The sequence below is a fragment of the Erythrolamprus reginae genome, chromosome Z (assembly GCF_031021105.1).
Source record: "Erythrolamprus reginae isolate rEryReg1 chromosome Z, rEryReg1.hap1, whole genome shotgun sequence".
NCBI classification, from domain to species: domain Eukaryota; kingdom Metazoa; phylum Chordata; class Lepidosauria; order Squamata; family Dipsadidae; genus Erythrolamprus; species Erythrolamprus reginae.
The window spans coordinates 5,545,950-5,566,426 of NC_091963.1; the positions used below are offsets into that span (position 1 = coordinate 5,545,950).

Sequence of the window (20,477 nt, forward strand, 5' to 3'; positions counted from 1 at the left end):
GACCAAAGCGCCATTTCAAAAAAATCCCGCTGAATTATAGATTCAGGATTGAATAATGCAGATTCTAAACCCCAAAACCCCATCCTTCTCTCCCCATCACTATAACGACATCTGCTTGTTGATGAAAACAAACACGTAGCTGTGCTCCAGGGTGTAACAGCTCTCTGAGTTGAATTCAACCCTAGAAGCAGCCTGTCCTGAAAAATGATTCAAGATGTTTAGGATATTCATGAGGTTGCTAACAGCTGTCGTGCCGTCCAATGAGCCAATAAGGCTTTGACTGACAGGGGAATTAAATTTTTATGGAAACTGAATGCACCAGCAGGGTGGGGAGCAGGCATAACTTGGCAAGCAGCATCTTGGGATAACTTGAGAAAAATTGAAGAGTTAGAGATTAGAGGGTTTTTTAAAAAAATTCTTCTCCTTTCTACTCTGCTCTATTCTGTTCAACTTTACTCAACTCAATTCAACTCAACTCAACCTTTCCCTTCTCTTCCTTCTTCCTCTCGCCCATCCCATCCCATTATTCCATTCTATTCTATCCAATTCCTCCTATTCTATCCCATCCCTTCTATTCTACTCTACTCTACTCTACTCTACTCTATCCCATTCCTCCTATTCTATTCTACTCTACCCTATTCTACTGTATTCTATTTTATTCCATCCCTCCTATTCTATTCTATTCTATTCTATTTTATTCTATTTATTTTTTTTTATTTTTTTATTTATTTGTCAAACAATTATAGGGTGGTAATTTGTACAAATTAAACATTAGATAAGTAATGATAAAAAGTAACAAAAGAAGACAATAGGACAGGGACGGTAGGCACAGTAGTGCGCTTATGCACGCCCCTTACAGACCTCTTAGAAAGGGGGAGAGGTCAATTGTAGATAATCTAAGGTTAAAGGTTTTGGGGTTAGGAGTAAAAACCACAGAATCAGGTAGCACATTCCAGGTGTTGATCACTCTGTTGCTGAAGTCGTATTTTTTGCAGTCAAGTTTGGAGCGGTTGACATTTAGTTTAAATCGATTTCATGCTCGTGTGTTGTTGCGGTTGAAGGTGAAGTAGTCGTTAACAGTTAGGACATTTTGGTATATGATTTTATGAACTATAATTAAGTCGGAATGGAGACGACGGAGTTGTAAGTTGTCTAAACCAAGAATTTCGAGTCTGGCGGAGTAAGGTATTTTGTTGTGAGAAGAGGAGTGAAGGACTTTTCTTGTGAAATATTCTATTCTATTCTATCCTATCCTATCCCATCCCTTCTATTCTATGGTACTCTCCACTCCTCTATTCCATCCCTCCTATTCTATCCTATCCGATCCCTTCTATTCTATTCTAATTGTAATTCTATCCCATTCCTTCTATTTATCCTATCCTATCCCTCCTGTTCTGTTCTATTCTATTCCATTCCACTCTGTATTCTATATTAAATTCTATTCTATATTCTATTCCAATACATTCCATTCTTCTCTCTTTTGAAATTCTTCTCCAATTTTTTTCTTCTCTGTTTATCTTTTATTTCATTTAAAAAAAAAAAATCAGTTAAGTTATAAAATTACAGAAAAATGACAGGCAGAAGGTTGGCCGAGCACAGCCATGAATACCAATTAGCTTTTGGAACACATGGTGAACTTCATAGCACATAGGTATAATTAACCAAAGATTCTGCAGCGAAAACGTCAGCATCGTACGTCAAGCCCAGTCCCCAAAGCACTAGAGGATGCCTTGAATCCTGACACTCAGACAAGACAGCCCTCACCAGACAAATAGAGGAAAACAACATTTGCACACCATTGAAAATAACAATAAAAAAGGTTAAAACAACAACAACAACAAATAGACCAGAATTTCAGCTTAACCAAGGAAATGCTAAGGAGAAAAACCATTTCACCTTCGACGTGATGGTAATTTTCTCTCTCACAATCTCTAGATTACATCAAAGTTTGGCAAAATATTCAAAGGTAACTATGCTTATAAAAAACTACTACTAAAACTCAAATCCTATGGCATCTCGAGATCCCTCCATAGCTGGATTACATCATTCCTGTCAAACAGACAACAAGTGGTCAAAATAGGAAGCACCATATCCACCCCCATCCCAGTTAAAAGCGGTGTTCCCCATGGTAGTGGACTGGGACCAACGCTCTTCATTCTCTACATCAATGACCTTTGCGATTACATCACAAGCAACTGTGTCCTCTTCGCCGACGATGTAAAACTCTTCAACACCACCGATAACACAACTACTCTCAAAAAAGACCTGAACTCTGTTTCTGAGTGGTCTATCACATGGCAACTCCAAATCTCAACTAGCAAATGCTCTGTCCTACCCATTGGGAAAAAGAATCTGAACTCCAAATACGAACTGAATAATCAATTTATCACAGATAATTCCCACTCGGTTAAAGACCTCGGAATACTAATAACTAAAGATCTAAGTGCCAAAGCCCACTGCAACAACATAGCCAAGAAGGCTTCAATAGTTGTAAACCTAATCCTACGTAGCTTCTGCTCTGGCAATCTCACACTACTTACCAGAGCTTACAAAACATTTACCATACCCATCCTCGAATACAGCTCATCTGTTTGGAACCCATATCGCATCTCAGATATTAACACCCTTGAAAATGTCCAAAGATACTTCACCAGAAGAGACCTTCACTCCTCCACTCAAAATAGAATACCCTGCGAGACTAGACTTTCAATCCTGGACCTAGAAAGCTTAGAACTAAGACGCCTTAAACATGATCTAAGTATTGCCCACAAGATCATATGCTGCAACGTCCTGCCTGTCGGCGACTACTTCAGCTTCAACCACAACCACACAAGAGCACACAACAGATTTAAACTTAATATTAACCGCTCCAAACTTGACTGTAAAAAATATGACTTCAGTAACTGAGTTGTCGAAGCGTGGAACTCATTACCAGACTCCATAGTGTCATCCCCAAACCCCCAACACTTTACCCTTAGATTATCTACGGTTGACCTATCCAGATTCCTAAGAGGTCAGTAAGGGGCAAGTACAAGTGCACTAGAGTGCCTTCTGTCCCCTGTCCCATTGCTCTCCTATATCTCCTCTACCTTTCTTCTATTCCTATATCTCTTCTTCTATTCTTTCATTGATATGTTCTATTACTATATCTTCTCTTCTATTCTTTCTTAGATATATTTTACTATGAGTATCTCCTCTATAACCTTCATTATGTATTTTACTATGTGTGTGTGTGTGTGTGTGTGTGTATATATATATATGTGACACACACACACACACACACACATATATATATATTTATATATCCACAAAAACCCTCATTGTGTATTGAACTAAATAAATAAATAAATAAATAAAATAAAATAAAATAAAATAAGCTGGCTTCTCTTCAATGCTGGTCCAAAAAAGGACCAGGGTACAAAATGGTTTTTCCTTCCCCCTTCTCGCTGGGCCTCTTTTGCCCAATGCTTGTTTTCCTAGCAAGTTTTACCCAGCACAAGGGTTTTTTTTCTGAAGCCTCACTCATATTTCTCTTCTCGCCCGGCCAACTGCTGTTGTGTGTGTTGCTTGGTGTGTTTCCCTTGGCCCTTAACGAAAGGAGGTCATTGTTATTGTTTCACGATGAAGAAAGAGGATGCAGCTCGTTATGTTTCCTCTCTTCTGGGTCTGTTTTAAACAAGGGCTTTGTCCATTCCCAGCAACGAATTGTTCCTAACAGTTGAGCTCTTTTGCTCAACAAACAAATATAGCATTGGGTCTCAAGGACTGTCTTCTCTTGGTTGTCCAACCAGGTGGAGAATACAGACAGGTTTCTTTGCAAATCGTTTCTGAATGACCTCACTTTCTTTCTTTCTTTCTTTCTTTCTTTCTTTCTTTCTTTCTTTATTTATTTATTTATTTATTTATTTATTTAACTTATTTATTCATTTGTCCAATACACAAATACAAAGGAAGAAAAATAGACATGTGGTAATATATATAAGGGGAAAAGTGAACTTAGAGGAGAGGATATATGAAAGAAAGAAAATATATATGATAGATGAAAGAAAGGAAAGACAATTGGACAGGGGACGAAAGGCACACCAGTGCACTTATGTACGCCCCTTACTGGCCTCTTAGGAACCTGGAGAGGTCAATCGTGGAGAGTCTAAGGGAGAAGTGTTGGGGGTTAGGGGTTGACACAATTGAGTCCGGTAATGAGTTCCACGCTTCGATAACTCGATTGTTGAAATCATATTTTTTACAGTCAAGTTTGGAGTGGTTCGTATTACGTTTGAATCTGTTGTGTGCTCGTGTGTTGTTGCAGTTGAAGCTGAAGTAGTCATTGACCGGTAGGACGTTGCAGCATATGATCTGTGTTGCAGCATATGTGAAATACTCAAATTGTGTTTTAGGCGCCGTAGTTCTAGGCTTTCTAGGCCCAGGATTGTTAGTCTATTTTCGTAGGATATTCTGTTTCAAGTGGAGAAGTGAAGGGCTCTTCTGGTGAAATATCTTTGGACATTTTCAAGGGTGTTGATGTGTGAGATGTGGTATGGGTTCCAGACAGATGAGCAGTAATCTAGGATGGGTCTGGCAAAAGTTTTGTAGGCTCTTGTGAGTAGTGTGAGATTGCCTGAGCAGAAGTTGCGTAGGATCAGGTTAACAACTCTAGAAGCTTTTTTGGCGATATTGTTACAGTGGGCTTTAGCACTTAGGTCATTCGATATTAGTATTCCAAGGTCTTTTACTGAGTGTGGGTTAGCAGTGACAGATTGTTTATTGAGTTCGTATGTTCGGTTTGGATTCTTTTTGCGGATGTGGAGGGTAGAGTATTTGTTGGTTGATATTTGAAGTTGCCAGGTGTTAGACCAGTCTGAGACAAAGTCCAGGTCTTTTTGGAGAGTGAGTGTGTTATCAGTGGTGTTGAAAAGTTTTAAATCATCGGCAAAAAGAACACAGTTGCTTTTGATATGGTCATTTGACATTTGTCAAGAATCATGTAGTATAACACTTAGTGATTGTCATAGGGGTCAGATAAGCAACCAGGAAATAATCAACATTAATATAAATCATAGGAATACTAGGATAGGATAGGATAGGATATTGGAAAGGACTTTGGATATTTTCTAGCCCAACCCCCTACACAAGCAGGAGAATCTATATCATTTTAGACAGGTGACTCTCCAGTCTTTTCTTTAAAAGCTGGTGAGACCACATTTGGAATACTGTGTCCAGTTCTGGAGACCTCACCTACAAAAAGATATTGATAAAACTGAACGGATCCAAAGACGGGCTACAAGAATGGTGGAAGGTCTTAAGCATAAAACTTATCAGGAAAGACTTAATGAACTCCATCTGTATAGTCTGGAGGACAGAAGGGAAACGGGGGACATGATTGAAACATTTAAATATGTTAAAGGCTTAAATAAGGTTCAGGAGGGAAGTGTTTTTAATAGGAAAGTGAACACAAGAACAAGGGGACACAATCTGAAGTTAGTTGGGGGAAAGATCAGAAGAAACGTGAGAAAATATTATTTTACTGAAAGAGTAGTAGATGCTTGGGACAAACCTCTAGCAGACGTGGTTGGTCAATCCATAGGAATTGAATTTAAACATGCCTGTGATAAACATATATCCATCCTAAGATTAAATGCAGGAAATAGTATAAGGGCAGACTAGATGGACCATGTGATTTTTTTCTGCCGTCAATCTTCTGTGTTTCCATATTTATATGACTTCCTCACAAATCTGACAAAATCTCTTTAGTTTACTCACTACCAGTAGCCGTCAACTTACAACCGCTCGTTTATAGTGACTGTTCAAAGTGACAACAGCCACTGAAAAAAGTGATCCTTTTTCACAGTTGCAGCATCCTCCCCATGGTTACATGACCATAAATACGATGGTTGGCAGTTGACTCACATCTAGCAATGTCCCGGGGTCACATGATCCCCCTTTTGGTGACTGCCTGGCGATCAAAGTGAATGGGGAAGGCAGATTCCTCTTAACAATCGTGTTAATAATGCCTGCAGGGGTCCACTTAACAATGGTGTCAAGGAAGGTCATAAAGTGAGACAAAACTCATAACAACTGACTTGCTTAGCAATAGAAATTTTGGGCTCGATTGTGAGCTGGGATGGCACAGTGGTTAGAGTGATTTGTTGTAGGCTACTTCAGGTAACTGCTACCTGTAGTTCAGCAGTTCAAATCTCACCACCGGCTCAAGGTTGATTCAGCCTTCCATCCTTCCGAGGTGGGTCAAATGAGGACCGCTTAGAGAGAGCTGTAAAAGCACTATGAAGCGGTGTATGTCTAAATGCTATTGCTATAGTAAGTCAAAGGATTTATTTATTTATTCATTCATTTTTTTAAAAATTATTTATTTATTTATTAGATTTGTATGCAGCTCCTCTCCGTAGACTCGGGGTGGCTCACAGCAACAATAAAACAATGTACAACAAATCTAATAATTTAAAAACACTAAAAACCCCATTATTAAAAGCAAACATACACACAGCCATGCCATGCATAAACTGTATAGGCCCGGGGGAGATGTCTCAATTCCCCCATGCCTGACGGCAGAGATGGGTTTTAAGGAGTTTGTGAAAGGCAAGGAGGGTGGGGGCAGTTCTAATCTCCGGGAGGAGCTGGTTCCAGAGGGTCGGGGCCACCACAGAAAAGGCTCTTCCCCTGGGTCCAGCCAAACAACATTGTTTAGTCTACGGGACCCGGAGAAGGCCAACTCTGTGGGACCTAACCGGTCACTGGGATTTGTGCAGCAGAAGGCGGTCTCGGAGATATTCTGGTCCGATGCCATGAAGGGCTTTATAGGTCATAACCAACACTTTGAATTGTGAGCGGAAACTGATCGGCAACCAATGCAGACTGCGGAGTGTTGGTGTAACATGGGCATATTTAGGGAAGCCCATGATTGCTCTCGCAGCTGCATTCTGCACGGTCTGAAGTTTCCCAACGCTCTTCAAAGGTAGCCCCATGTAGAGAGCATTACAGTAGTCAAGCCTCGAGGTGATGAGGGCATGAGTGACTGTGAGCAGTAACTCCCGATCCAGATAGGGCCGCAATTGGTGCAACAGGTGAACCTGGGCAAACAGCTGAAAGATGGTTCTCTAATGTGAGCTGTGGATCAAGGAGGATGCCCAAGTTGTGGACCCTCTCTGAGGGGGCTAATAATTCCCCCTCCCCCCGGGTTATGGACGGACAGATGGAATTGTCCTTGGGAGGCAAAACCCACAGCCACTCCGTCTTATCCGGGTTGAGTTTGAGTCTGTTGACACCCATCCAGACCCCAACAGCCTCTAGGCACCGGTACATATATATTGACCCATGTTATCAGAGCTCTTTTTTGCCAACTGGAGGACACGTCAACTCAGCCACAGAGAATAATCTAACATCCATGCAAGAATTGATAATAGCCTGGTGGAAAATGGATTAAGATTGTCTGTTCAGCAGATTTTAAGAGAGACTTTCGGCTGGAATAGCTAAGAAACTGCACAAGAGATCAACCAGTGAAGTGAATCCACAGCGATGATCCAGTTAAGCGACCCACCAAATCCAGCTGATTTCCAGTTATTGATGGGAATCAATTGAATTTGGATTTTTTTTGTTACATTAACAGAGAGAATCAAGATCATGTGAAGTGTTAATACCGCTTTAGAATACCTTGGTAAGGCCATCCTTGTAATTCTGCATCGGGTTTTGGTCACTGGATTAAAAAAAAAAAGATGTTGAGACTCTCAAAAAAGAGTGCAGAGAAGAGCAACAAACATGATTAGGAGACTTAAAAATGTGAAGAACAGCTGCGGGAACTGGGTGTGTCTAGTTTGATGAAAAGAATTGACCAGGGGAGACATGATAGCAGAGTTCCAATATCTCTGGGGTGGCCACAAAAAGAAGGAATCAAGCTATTCTCCAAAGAACCTGAGGGTAGAACAAGAAGCAATGGGTGGAAACTAAACAAGGAGAGTAACAACTTTTAGAACTAAGGAGAAATTTCCTAACAGTGAGAAAAATTAACCAGGGGAACAGCCTGCTTTCACATGGAGGTTTTTAAAACGAGACTGAACAGCCACTTATAATAGTGTAGGGCAGTGTTTCCCAACCTTGGCAACTTGAAGATAGCTGGACTTCAACTCCCAGAATTCCCCAGCCAGCATTTGCTGGCTGGGGAATTCTGGGAGTTGAAATCCAAATATCTTCAAGTTGCCAAGGTTGGGAAACACTAGTGTAGAGCAGTGATTTTCAACCTTTTTTGAGCTGCGGCACATTTTTTACATTTACGAAACCCTGGGGCACATTGAGCGGGAGGGGGCCTAAAAAAAGTTTGGACAAAATTTTTTTCTCTTCCTCTCCTTCGCTCTATTTCTTTCTCCCTCCCTCTTTCTCTCCCTTCCTTCCTCTTTCTTTCTCTCTCTCTCCATCCCTCTTTCTTTCTCTTCCTTCCTTCCTCTCTTTTTTGCTCTTTCTCTCTCCCTCCCTACGTCCCTCTATGTCTTTCTCTCTCTCTCCTTCCCTTCCTCCCTCCCTCTCTTTCTCTCTCTCTCTTGCTTTCTTTCTCTAGTTCTTTTTCTCTCTCTCTCGCTCTTTCTCTTGCTTTCTTTCTATCTCTCTCGCTTTCTCTCTCTCTTGCTTTCTTTCTGTCTGAGCTTCGCGGCACACCTGACCATGTCTCGCGGCACACTAGTGTGCCACGGCACACTGGTTGAAAAACACTGGTGTAGAGTATCCTGCTTGTGCAGGGGGCTGGACTAAAAGACCTCCAAGGTCCCTTCCTGTTCTCTGTTGTTCTGAAATCAATCAACTTTTAGCCAGTTGCTGATGCAGTCCACTTCGTCACATCAGGATATGATAGAATAGAATTCTTTATTGGCCAAGTGTGATTGGAAACACAAGGAATTTGTCCTTGGTGCCTGTGCTCTCTCAGTGCACATAAAAGAAAACATACATTTGTCAAGAATCACAAGATACAACACTTAATTATTGTCCTAGGGGTCAAATAAGCCATTAGGAAACAATACTAATGGAAAAGATCTTAACGATACAAGCAACAAGTTACAGTCGTACAGTCATAGATGGGAAGAAATGGGTGATAGGAATGATGAGAAAAAATTGTAGTAATAGTAGTGCAGACTTAGTAAATAGTTTGACAGTGTTGAGGGAACTACAGTGATACCTTGTCTGACAAACTTATTTGGTTCTGGGACGAGGTTCTTAAGGTGAAAAGTTTGTAGGACGAAACAATGTTTCCCATAGGAATCAATGGAAAAGCAATTAATGCGCGCAAGCCCAAAAGTCACCCCTTTTGCCAGCCGAAGCGGCCATTTTTGCGCTGCTGGGATTTCCATGAGGCTCCCCTCCATGGGAAACCCCACCTCCAGACTTCTGTGTTTTTGCGATGCTGCAGGGGAATCCCAGCATCGCAAAAACGAGCGCTTCACTGGCAATGGAAGTCTGGAGTGGGGTTTCCCAGCGAAGGGAGCATCAGTGAAATTGCAGCATTGCAAAAACACCGAAGTCCTCGAAACCCCACCTCCGGACTTCTGTGTTTTTGCGATGCTGCGATTTCACTGAGGCTCCCCTCACTGGGAAACCCCACCTCCGGACTTCCGTTTCCAGCGAAACGCCCGTTTTTGCGCTGCTGGGATTCCCCTGCAGCATCACAAAAACACGGAAGTCCAGAGGTGGGGTTTCCCATGGAGGGGAGCCTCAGGGAAATCCCAGCAGCGCAAAAACGGGTGCTTCGCTGGCAACGGAAGTCCGGAGGCGGGGCATCCCAGCGGCGGCGGTGGGTTTGTAAGGTGAAAATAGTTTGTAAGAAGAGGGGGGGAAATCTTAAACCCCAGGTTTTTATCTCGAAAAGTTTGTATGACGAGGCGTTTGTAAGACGAGGTATCACTGTATTTGTTTAGCAAGGTGTTGGATTTTCGCGGGGGAAACTGTTCTTGTGTCTAGTTGTCTTGGTGTGCAGTGCTCTGTAGCGATGTTTTGAGAGTAGGAGTTGAAACAGTTTATGTCCAGGATGTGAGGGGTCAGTAAATATTTTCACAGCCCTCTTTTTGACTTTTTGCAGTATACAGGCCCTTAATAAAAGGCAATTTGGCAACAATTGTTTTTTTCTGCAGTTCCACATAAATAGCCGTCAAACTTATTTTTTTCTCATTGCTGCAACATATTTTCAGGTGCATAGAATGGAAGCATGGAAACTGCTAATCATATTCTGGGTAAACCTCAAGTGAGAGATTAGAAGAGTTGTCAGGAAAAGGCGTCATCTAGGAATTGTCCTCTTTAGATACCAGCAATGTGTGGCTGATCTTTCCAGTCGATGTACTCCCAAATATAGGATGCACTTTTTCCATTCTGAAAAGAAACCAGAGGGAGAAGAAGGAGAGAGAGAAAGAGAGAGATAAGGTTGTCATTTATTTCTGCATAAAAGAGAACTTTAAGAATAGTGGCCCCGCCTAAATCTCCAACCAGTTGTGGATTTTCACGGAGCAGTTTTACGCTCCTGATCTGCAAGAAATTGACACATGTTTCCAAAACTTCCTGCTTAAAGGTAAAGGGTCCCCTGACACCTGTGTGATAGTTGTTCCCGACTCTAGAGGGCAGTGCTCATCCCATCTCAAAGCCAGAACTGTCCGAAGATGTCTCCTCCATTCTTTATTCGTCCACCCTCCCTCCCACCCACCCACTGACCCATCCACCCATCCATATCTGTCTGTCTGTCTGTCTGTCTGTCTGTCTGTCTATCTATCTATCTGCTGAAAAATGGATTATATATACATATACACATACATATATACACATATACATACACACACGTAAATACATACATACATTGTTTATCCATCCATATCTATCCCATCCATTCATCTATCTATCTAATCCATCCATTAATAGATTATCCATCCATACATCTTCCTCTCTCCGTCTCTCTCTCTCCATCCATCTCTATCAGTCTATCTAATCCATCCCTCCATAAGTATCAATCCATGTCTGTCTGTCTGTCTGTCTGTCTGTCTATATCTATCTATCTATCTATCTATCTATCTATCTATCTATCTATCTATCTATCTCTAATCTATATCTATCTATCTATCTATCTATCTATCTCTAATCTATATCTATCTATCTATCTATCTATCTCTAATCTATATCTATCTATCTATCTATCTATCTATTTATCTATTTATCTATCTATCTCTAATCTATATCTATCTATCTATCTCTAATCTATATCTATCTATCTATCTATCTATCTCTAATCTATATCTATCTATCTATCTATCTATCTATCTATCTATCTATCTATCTATCTGTCTCTATGCCATCCATCCACTGGTATCCTAGTTAATGGTTTTCTGTCTCCTTTTCTTCCATAGCTGCGGAATGCTAGGATCAAGTTTGAGCATGATGGAGAAAAAAGGTACATTTATTTAATTTATTCATTACATTTCCCTCTTAAAAGTGACTTGGGATCTGGGTCTATCAGGTTTAGATATTTTGCTTGTTTTTGCTGAACCTTAAAAAACCATAAGTCATAAGTAAATAAATCCCGGCACTCTTTCTTTTATTGGGAAGGTTTTCCTGAGAAGGTTTTCCCACATCAGGTATCCGTACAAAATGATTATACCGTACTGAGATGTGGGTAATATTTTTATTTATTCTCTCCTGCTTACATACTGCTCCGGGTTGAGAATTAATTAATTTAATTTAAAATGTGGCCCTTCCAATAAATTTTGTAACTTTGGGTGGTGGACAGCAGATGGAACCAAAAACTAAAGAAAGCACGTGAATTAAAATGCAGATTATTACTTAGCAAATGACCCTGAGCAATTTACATTCTTCATTCTAGCCGCGATAAGATTAAACTGCAGCTGTGCCAATTTATTAAATACATTTGTTTTGTTAAGAATCGAGTAGAAGGGCAAAATTTCTGAGCTTTGGATTAAAAGGCACAACTGCTAGAGGTAGTCCTCGTCTTACAACCACAATCACACCCAACATTTTTGGTGCTAAGCAAGACAGCCATTAAGTGAATTTTGCCCTGTTTTACAACCTTTCTTGTTAAGTGAGATGCTGCTGCAGTTGTTGAATTACTAACAGCGTTGTTGTTAAATTAACTTGGCTTTCCTGTTGACTATATCCATCAAAAGGTTGCAAAAGAGGATCGCTTGACCCCCTTAGCAACCGTCATAAATATGAGTGGGCAGGCAGGCATATGAATTTTGATCACTTGTCCATGAGGATGCTGCAACAGTCATAAGGGTGAAACATGGTCGTAAGTCACTTCTTGGTGACCTGTGGAGCTTTGAACCATCACTAAACAAACTACTCTAAATCAAGGACTACCTTGGCCATTTGTTTATTATTTATTTATTAATCAATTTGGTTTGTCGCCCCTCTCCGCAGACTTGGGGCGGCTAACAACAGTAATAAAACAATATAAACAAATCTGATATTTAAGTTAATTTTAAAAAGAAACCCCAATTTAAGAGACCAATCATCCATACAGACATACCATGCATAATTTTTTTATAAGCCATGGGAAGGGAATATCTCAATTCCCCCATGCCTGACGACAGAGTTGGGTTTTAAGGAGCTTACGAAAAGCAAGGAGGATGGGGGCAACTCTGATATCTGGGGGGATTTGGTTCCAGAGGGCCGGGTACACCACAGAGAAGGCTCTTCCCCTGGGTCCCGCCAAACGGCATTGTTTAGTCAACGGGACCCGGAGAAGGCCAACTCTGTGGGACCTAACTGGTCGCTGGGATTCGTGCGGCAATATTGGTAGCATAATGTTAACTATTTTCAAAAACACATCCTCCTCCTGCAGGATTATCCAGTTCCAGAGGCCGGTTAAGTTCAAAGATGTTTTACAGAAAGTCATGGATGCTTTTGGACAGTTGATGGATTTACACTATGCCGAGAATGAGGTACCTTGTATGTGGCTTCTTTTTCTGTCTCTGCTGTCCTCTTGCTCTTCACGTGGCATCTGTCAGTCACAATCTCCCAGACAAGTATATTTTAAAAGTCATTGTAAAATAAGGACTTTAGAGAGGCGTCGTATCTAAAATAGACTTGTGTAATTCAGCTCTCAGAATTGCCAGCCTGCATGCTTTAAGATGGGTGGACCTCAACTCCCAGAATTCCCTGGTCAAGATGATTTAAGATGGGTGGACTTCAACTCCCAGAATTCCCTGACCAGCATGCTTTAAGATGGGTGGACGTCAACTCCCAGAATTCCCTGGTCAACATGATTTAAGATGGGTGGACTTCAACTCCCAGAATTCCCTGGTCAACATGCTGGGTGGACTTCAACTCCCGGAATTCCCTGGGCCAGATCTAAGTATCCTATGGGCTGTATCCATCCCCTGGGCCTTGAGTTTTACACCCCTGCAATAAATGTTCTGCACAATCAGAAGTTCTGAAGGATTCATGAAAAATAAGTACCGTATTTCTCCAGACTATAAAACACACTGGTGTACAAGAGGCACCAAGATTTTGAAGAAGTAAGAAAAAGGGGAAAAGCCCTCTGTACATCCCGTTTTTGCAAAACAAATTGTGGCGATGGGGCTTCAGGAGACCAGAAATGGCTGTATGCACTGACATTTCTACCCTCTTGTAGGGGTGTGGGGAGAACAGGTGCAACTTATACTCCAAAAAATAGAAGTAAGGCAATAATAATAATAATAATAATAATAATAATAATAATAATAATAATAATAATAGTAATAATAATAGTAATAATAATAATAATGCCACTGGACCAGATTATCTCCGGGTCCGCCTTCTGCTGCACGAATCCCAGCGACCAGTTAGGTTCCACAGAGTGAGCCTTCTCTGGGTCCCATCAACTAAACAATGTCATTTGGCGGGACCCAGGGGAAGAGCCTTCTCTGTGGCGGCCCCGGCCCTCTGGAACCAACTCCCCCCAGAGATTAAAATTGCCCCCACCCTCCTCGCCTTTCGTAAGCTTCTTAAAACCCACTTTTGAGATTCTTTCCCCCTTAGGCCTTTACAATTTATGCATGGTATGTTTTGTATGTATGTTTGGTTTTATAATAAGGGTTTTTAATTGTTTTACTGGATTGGATTGTCACATGTTGTTTTATCACTGTTGTTAGCCGCCCCGACTCCACGGAGAGGGGCGGCATACAAATCCAATAAATAAGTAAGTGCAGTCAGGCGGTAGGGAAAGCAAGTAGGATGCTTGGCTGCATAGCTAGAGGTATAACAAGCAGGAAGAGGGAGATTATGATCCCACTATATAGAATGCTGGTGAGACCACATTTGGAATACTGTGTTCAGTTCTGGAGACCTCACCTACAAAAAGATATTGACAAAATTGAACGGGTCCAAAGACGGGCTACAAGAATGGTGGAAGGTCTTAAGCATAAAACGTATCAGGAAAGACTTCATGAACTCCATCTGTATAGTCTGGAGGACAGAAGGAAAAGGGGGGACATGATCGAAACATTTAAATATATTAAAGGGTTAAATAAGGTCCAGGAGGGAAGTGTTTTTAATAGGAAAGTGAACACAAGAACAAGGGGACACAATCTGAAGTTAGTTCGGGGGAAAGATCAAAAGCAACATGAGGAAAATATTATTTTACTGAAAGAGTAGTAGATCCTTGGAACAAACTTCCAGCAGATGTGGTAGATAAATCCACAGTAACTGAATTGAAACATGCCTGGGATAAACATATATCCATCCTAAGATAAAATACAGAAAATAGTATAAGGGCAGACTAGATGGACCATGAGGTCTTTTTCTGCCGTCAGACTTCTATGTTTCTATGTTTCTATGTTTCTATGTAAGTAAATAAGTAAATAAATAAATAATAACAATAACAATAATAACAACAACAGAGTTGGAAGGGACCTTGGAGGTCTTCTAGTCCAACCCCCTGTTTAGGCAGGAAACCCTACACCACTTCAGACAGTTGGTTATCCAACATCTGCTTAAAAACTTCCAGCGTTGGAGCATTCACAACTTCTGGAGGCAAGCTGCTCACCTGCAGAATGTTTTGAAATTCCTTTTATTTTAAGACGGTGCTTTCGAAGAGAGTAAGCTTTTTTCCTGGATTTCTGCCCCTATATACCCTCCCTTTTAACTTCATGAGTCCTGGTTTTAAACAGGGACAGGAGTGAGAACAAATACATGAGTCAGCATTTGAGAGCTTTTGTTGCCTTCCTGCCTTATATTAATGTACTTTATCCAGTGTCTTAGATTCAGGAAAGCTGTGCTTGTTTCCTGGATTTGCAATGTGCCAACTTAACACTCCCGGTTTGCATGCATCTAAATTTAGGCCGGTATCTGGTAGAAACTGTCCGTGCACAATGGACATTTTTTCACTCGCATGGAGAATCCCAGTTTTTCCTCTGGTTTTGCCAACGGGATGAAGCCAAGAGCAAGGCGGCACGGAGTATCCTTTTCACACACACACACACCCCGAGGTCTTTTGAGGCTGGCTGCGAGGGTCCATGAAGTCCTGAGAAACAGAAGGAAGGCTGTGGGATATTTTTATTTCCAGATTTTGAAAAATTAATGGGCATTCCAAGGAAAGGAACCGGAGAAAAAGAGAGAGATTCAGGCCCGTGGAAGTGATTAGCAAGCGATTGCCAGAGGAAAGTGGTTAAAAACAAATTCCAAGTAGGGAATGCAATTTTTTTTATTTTATTTATTCATTTGTCCAATACACAATACACATGGAAGAGAATAGACATGAAGTAATATATATATAAAGATAATATGTAAAAATAGAGGAGAAGATATATGAAAGGAAGAAAATATATATGATATATGAGATAAAGGAAAGACAATTGGACAGGGGACGAAAGGCACACCAGTGGACTTACGTACGCCCCTTACTGACCTCTAAGGAACCTGGAAAGGTCAATCGTGGAGAGTCTAAGGGAGAAATGTTGGGGGTTAGGGGTTGATACTATTGAGTCTGGTAATGAGTTCCACGCTTTGACAACTCGGTTGCTGAAGTCATATTTTTTACAGTCAAGTTTGGAGCGGTTAATATTAAGTTTGAATCTGTTGCGTGCTCTAGTGTTGTTGCGATTGAAGCCGAAGTAGTCATTGACAGGTAGAACGTTGCAGCATATGATCTTGTGGGCAATACTTAAATCGTGTTTTAGGCACCTTAGTTCTAAGCTCTCTAGACCCAGGATTGAAAGTCTAGTCTCGTAGGGTCTTCTGTTTCGAGTGAAGGAGTGAAGGGCTCTTCTGGTGAAGTATCTTTGGACGTTTTCAAGGGTGTTGATGTCCGAGATGTGGTATGGGGAAGATAAATTGTACAGCAGCCCAAGAATGTAAATTTTAATTCTTGATTCCTCTTTGCACGGACTTTCTTTTCCCTTGCCAGGTGAAACTGAATTCTGCCACTGACCCTAGTCTGGCCAGCAATTTCTATTTCCAATGGAAATCTTTGACCTCCTCCTTAAGACAACTATGCTGCTCAAAAAAATAAATGGAACACTCAAATGACACATCCTAGATCTGAATGAATGAAATATTCTCACTGAATATTTCATTTGCACAACTATTCCATTTGCACAACAGCATTTGAAATTGATTGTCAATCAGTGTTGCTTCTTAAGTGGACAGTTTGATTTCACAGAAGTTTGACTTACTTACTTACTTACTTACTTACTTACTTACTTACTTACTTACTTACTTATTGGACTTGTATGCCACCCCTCTCCGTGGACTCGGGGCGGCTCACAACATATAGCGAAACACAACAGTACAGTTATCCAATTAATATACTAAAAAGTTCTTAAATTCTAACTTTAAAAACATTCATTTTCAATTCATTCAATAATCACACTAACAATATTTGCTGGACAGGGGAAGGTCTAATGTCCCCAGGCCTGGCGGCAAAGATGTGTTTTTAAACTCTTGCAGGCAAGGAGGGTGGGGACAGGAGGGTGGGGGCAGTGCGAATCTCTGGGGGGAGCTGATTCCAGAGGGCCGGGGCCGCCAAAGAGAAGGCTCTTCCCCTAGGTCCCGCCAGCTGACATTGTCTCCGGGACCGCCTTCTGCCAGCGACCAGTTAGGTCCCACAGAGTTGGTCTTCTCCAGGTCCCGTCGACTAAACAATGTCATTTGGTGGGACCCAGGGGAAGAGCCTTCTCTGTGGCAGCCCCGACCCTTTGGAACCAACACCCCCCAGATATCAGAGTTGCCCCCACCCTCCTTGCCTTTCGTAAGCTCCTTAAAACCCACCTCTGTCGTCAGGCATGGGGGAATTGAGACTTTCCCTCCCCCTAGGCTTATAAAATTTATGCATGGTATGTATGATTGGTTTCTAAATTGGGGTTTTAAATTAACTTAAATATTAGATTTGTTTACATTGTCTTATTATTGCTGTTAGCTGCCCCGAGTCTGCGGAGAGGGGCGGCATACAAATCTGATTAATAAATAATAAATAAATAAAATAAGTGATAAGTAAAGGGGCTACAGGTCTTTTCTTTCCACCGTTTGCGTTGGCCGCCTTTCCCTAAGTAATTGTTTGGATAACTTTTATTCAGTTCTTCCTTGAGCGAATGTTATGATGGAATAAAAGGTTATAGCCCCAATGTTTGTTTCTGTTTTTCAGTAGGAAAGATCCAATGGCTTTGCACCGTTCTGGGTTCAGCGGCCCCAAACCCCTGCCGTTCCCAAGCTCTCCCCATGCCCCCCACCCTCACACCGTCCGGCCTTCAGCCACTTCCTGTCTTTTCTCTTGTTTGCGACTCAGCTGCCTGCTCGGTGTTTGTTCAAATATATTTTTTTCTTTTTCCCAGCTCCTGATTCCCTTGAAATCACAGGAAGATTTGGATCGAGCCGTGGAACATTTGGACCTTAGCCCTTCTCTGAAAAGCTTGAGGGTGTTTGTGAAAACTCCAAAGGAAACAAATGTGAGACTGGTTCCTTTCCTCCCCCCTCCACCTTTTTTTTTAATTGTCTGCTTTTATTTGTGTACAAAGCAAAAAAAAAAAAAAGGCTATGCGGTGACCCAAAAGGAGCAGGAACCCTTGTATGTTGTTTTTTTCATGATTGCACAGTTAGAAACAAAAAAACCCCAAACAAAAACAAAACCCCTTCTGGGAATCGGTGTTTTTGGCAATCTCACTTTTTCTAAACTTTTATTTTGTACAGGAAATTTGTGTTGTGCAGGTAGTCCTCAGCTTGCAAACACTTGCGGAGTGACTGTTGAGTTGCGGCAGCACTGAAAAAAGCGGCGTACGGCCTTTCCCCCCACATTTATGATCGTTGCAGCGTCCCCGTGGTCACGTAATCAAAATGCAAATGCTTGGCAACTGACCCATATTTATGATGGGTGCACTGTCCTGGGATTATGTGACTCACCCTTTTGCAACTGTAGCGCTACCCCCAGAAATCTGGGTTCTCCTGGCCCTCTTAGTATGGCCGCCAGTCCATACCACTTCCTTGCTCAGACACCTCTACTGGTCTAGGCAACGTAGTGGAGTGGTGATCAGTCTCCTCCTTCCATTCTGTCTGCCTCCTTCCATCACCTCTGCTCCTTCATGGATTCCTCTGTTTGCCTCACGGAAGCCTCACTTGTCCTTTCTCTCCTCCCCCTCAGGCTTTCCTCCATTCCTCCTCTTCCCTTCTCTCCTTCAGCTTGCCCCACAGAAGATTCTTCTATTCTGTCCCCCTTCTCTCCCTCAGGATTTCCTCATGGAAGCCATTCCTCCTCTCCCCTTCTCTCCCTCAGACTTGCCCCATATTTTCTCTCCCTTCTTTCCCTCAGGCTGTTCCTCCTCACCCCTTCTCTCCCTCAGGTTTTCCCCATGGAAGCCATCCCTCCCCCCCTTCTCTCCCTCAAGCTTTCCCCTCAGGAGACTCTCCTAATTCCTCCCCCCTTTCTCCCTCAGGCTATTCCTCCTCTCCCCTTCTCCCCTGCACTGTTCGGAGAGTCCAATGTGGGTTGTTCTTCAGCCTCATTGGCAGGGACTGAGTTAAAAATTAACATAATTATGTCCCGCCCCCCTCTACCTCCTCAGGTTCAGTCTTAAAAACTCAGTCATAGTGTAGGGACTATGAGTTTTCTTCTCACAGTATGTGAGATTTATAGGATGTTTACTAACAATAATTTTTTCTCCTTTTTTTCCCTTTCTCTATAGGAGGAAGACCTGGATCTCGAGAACCACTGCCCTCCGGGGTATTGTTCTCCCTCTCTTCAATCCCTGAGAGGCCACTGCTCTCCGGAGTATTGCCTTGCTGAAAGGGATCGCTGGATTGGGGTCCCTGACGCCCGCGATCAGACCCCCCCCCCCCAACCACTCTTCCAGCGCAACGAGTCTCCGAGTATCGGTTCTTACCGATCAGAGGAGCAATCAGTACACAGAATTTCCCCATGGGGGGAAATCAGCTGTAAGGCGATCCCAGCAGCTCCCAGACAGCGTTCCTGCCGATCGGCAATGGAAAAAGAAAAAAAGATCAGCTGTTCGGAGGCCCTTTGCAGCCACCTTGTTCCCGATCGCTCAGAGGAGCAGAGATCGAAGGAATTGAAGGGGGGGGGGTGCAGAAGGTGATTGCCGAGCTGCCCGAAGTTGCGCCCGCCATTTTGGCGCAGGGCCAAAGCCTCTGAGTCCCCCTCCGGCCGTTTCAAAAGCAGAGCTTTTCCCGCCTGATGTCACGGCCGCCATCTTGTTTGCTAAGGGGTCAGAGTGACTAGGCTCTTTTCAGCCTATCCCAGGGCCGCCATCTTGCTTCAGGGCGTTGCCAGGACAACGAAGCTATTATGGGCTTCTACCTAGTATCCAGCCAATCACGAGCAGGAAAAACAGATGACATGTTATTTAGGGGACACCAGCTTCCCTAGTCCACCATTTTACTTGCTTTTAAGCAGTAACCTCGTGTTTTTGGCTCGGTGTTGTTACAAACATGTCTCAATCCAGTCCCAGCGCTCCTGTGCCCTCCTCCTCCAAGAATAAAAGTAAGGACAAGGGGCCCAGCTCAAAATCTAAGGGGAAAAGCTCTCAGTCCTCCAATGCACTAAAGGAGGCTGAGAAGAAAATAAAGGCCCTCGAGGCCCAGCTGGACAAAGCAAAACCAAGACAAGGGCCTAGCCCCTCAGCCATGGTTATTCCACCCGTTTATCAAAGCCCGCTGGGTCCTCCTCCCCTGTCATCGGCCACCTTCGAGGGGCCTCCCTTTCAAAGCGCTGGGGGTCTTTCACCAGACCGCCCATTAAGTGCCCCCCCACCATCTGAGGGATTTCAGAGATCAGAATGGAGCAGGCCTGCCTCTCAACCTCCAGCAGCTACAGCCACATTCACGCCCACAGCAGCAGGGCTCAGGGGCTCTACAGATAACTGGCAAGCCATGTCTCCCTCGGTACAAGACATGATTGCTTCAGCTTATGCACAGGGCATAGCAATTGGGGCCCAACAACAACATCAATCCCCACTGCCACCTCGCCCCAGCAGGCAGGATATCTGGTCAGCTCCTGCACC

At 42.7% G+C, this 20,477-nt stretch overlaps 1 protein-coding gene across 1 annotated transcript in view; it reads left to right on the plus strand.

The window, feature by feature from the left end:
- Positions 1-20,477, plus strand: part of LOC139175685 (mitogen-activated protein kinase kinase kinase 3-like) — a 140,170-nt gene that overhangs the window by 72,487 nt on the left and 47,206 nt on the right. Inside the window, exons 4-6 of the mRNA XM_070766883.1 lie at positions 11,379-11,422; positions 12,833-12,932; positions 17,799-17,912. Coding sequence (XP_070622984.1) covers positions 11,379-11,422; positions 12,833-12,932; positions 17,799-17,912 — 258 coding nt within the window. The remainder of the gene's footprint in view (positions 1-11,378; positions 11,423-12,832; positions 12,933-17,798; positions 17,913-20,477) is intronic.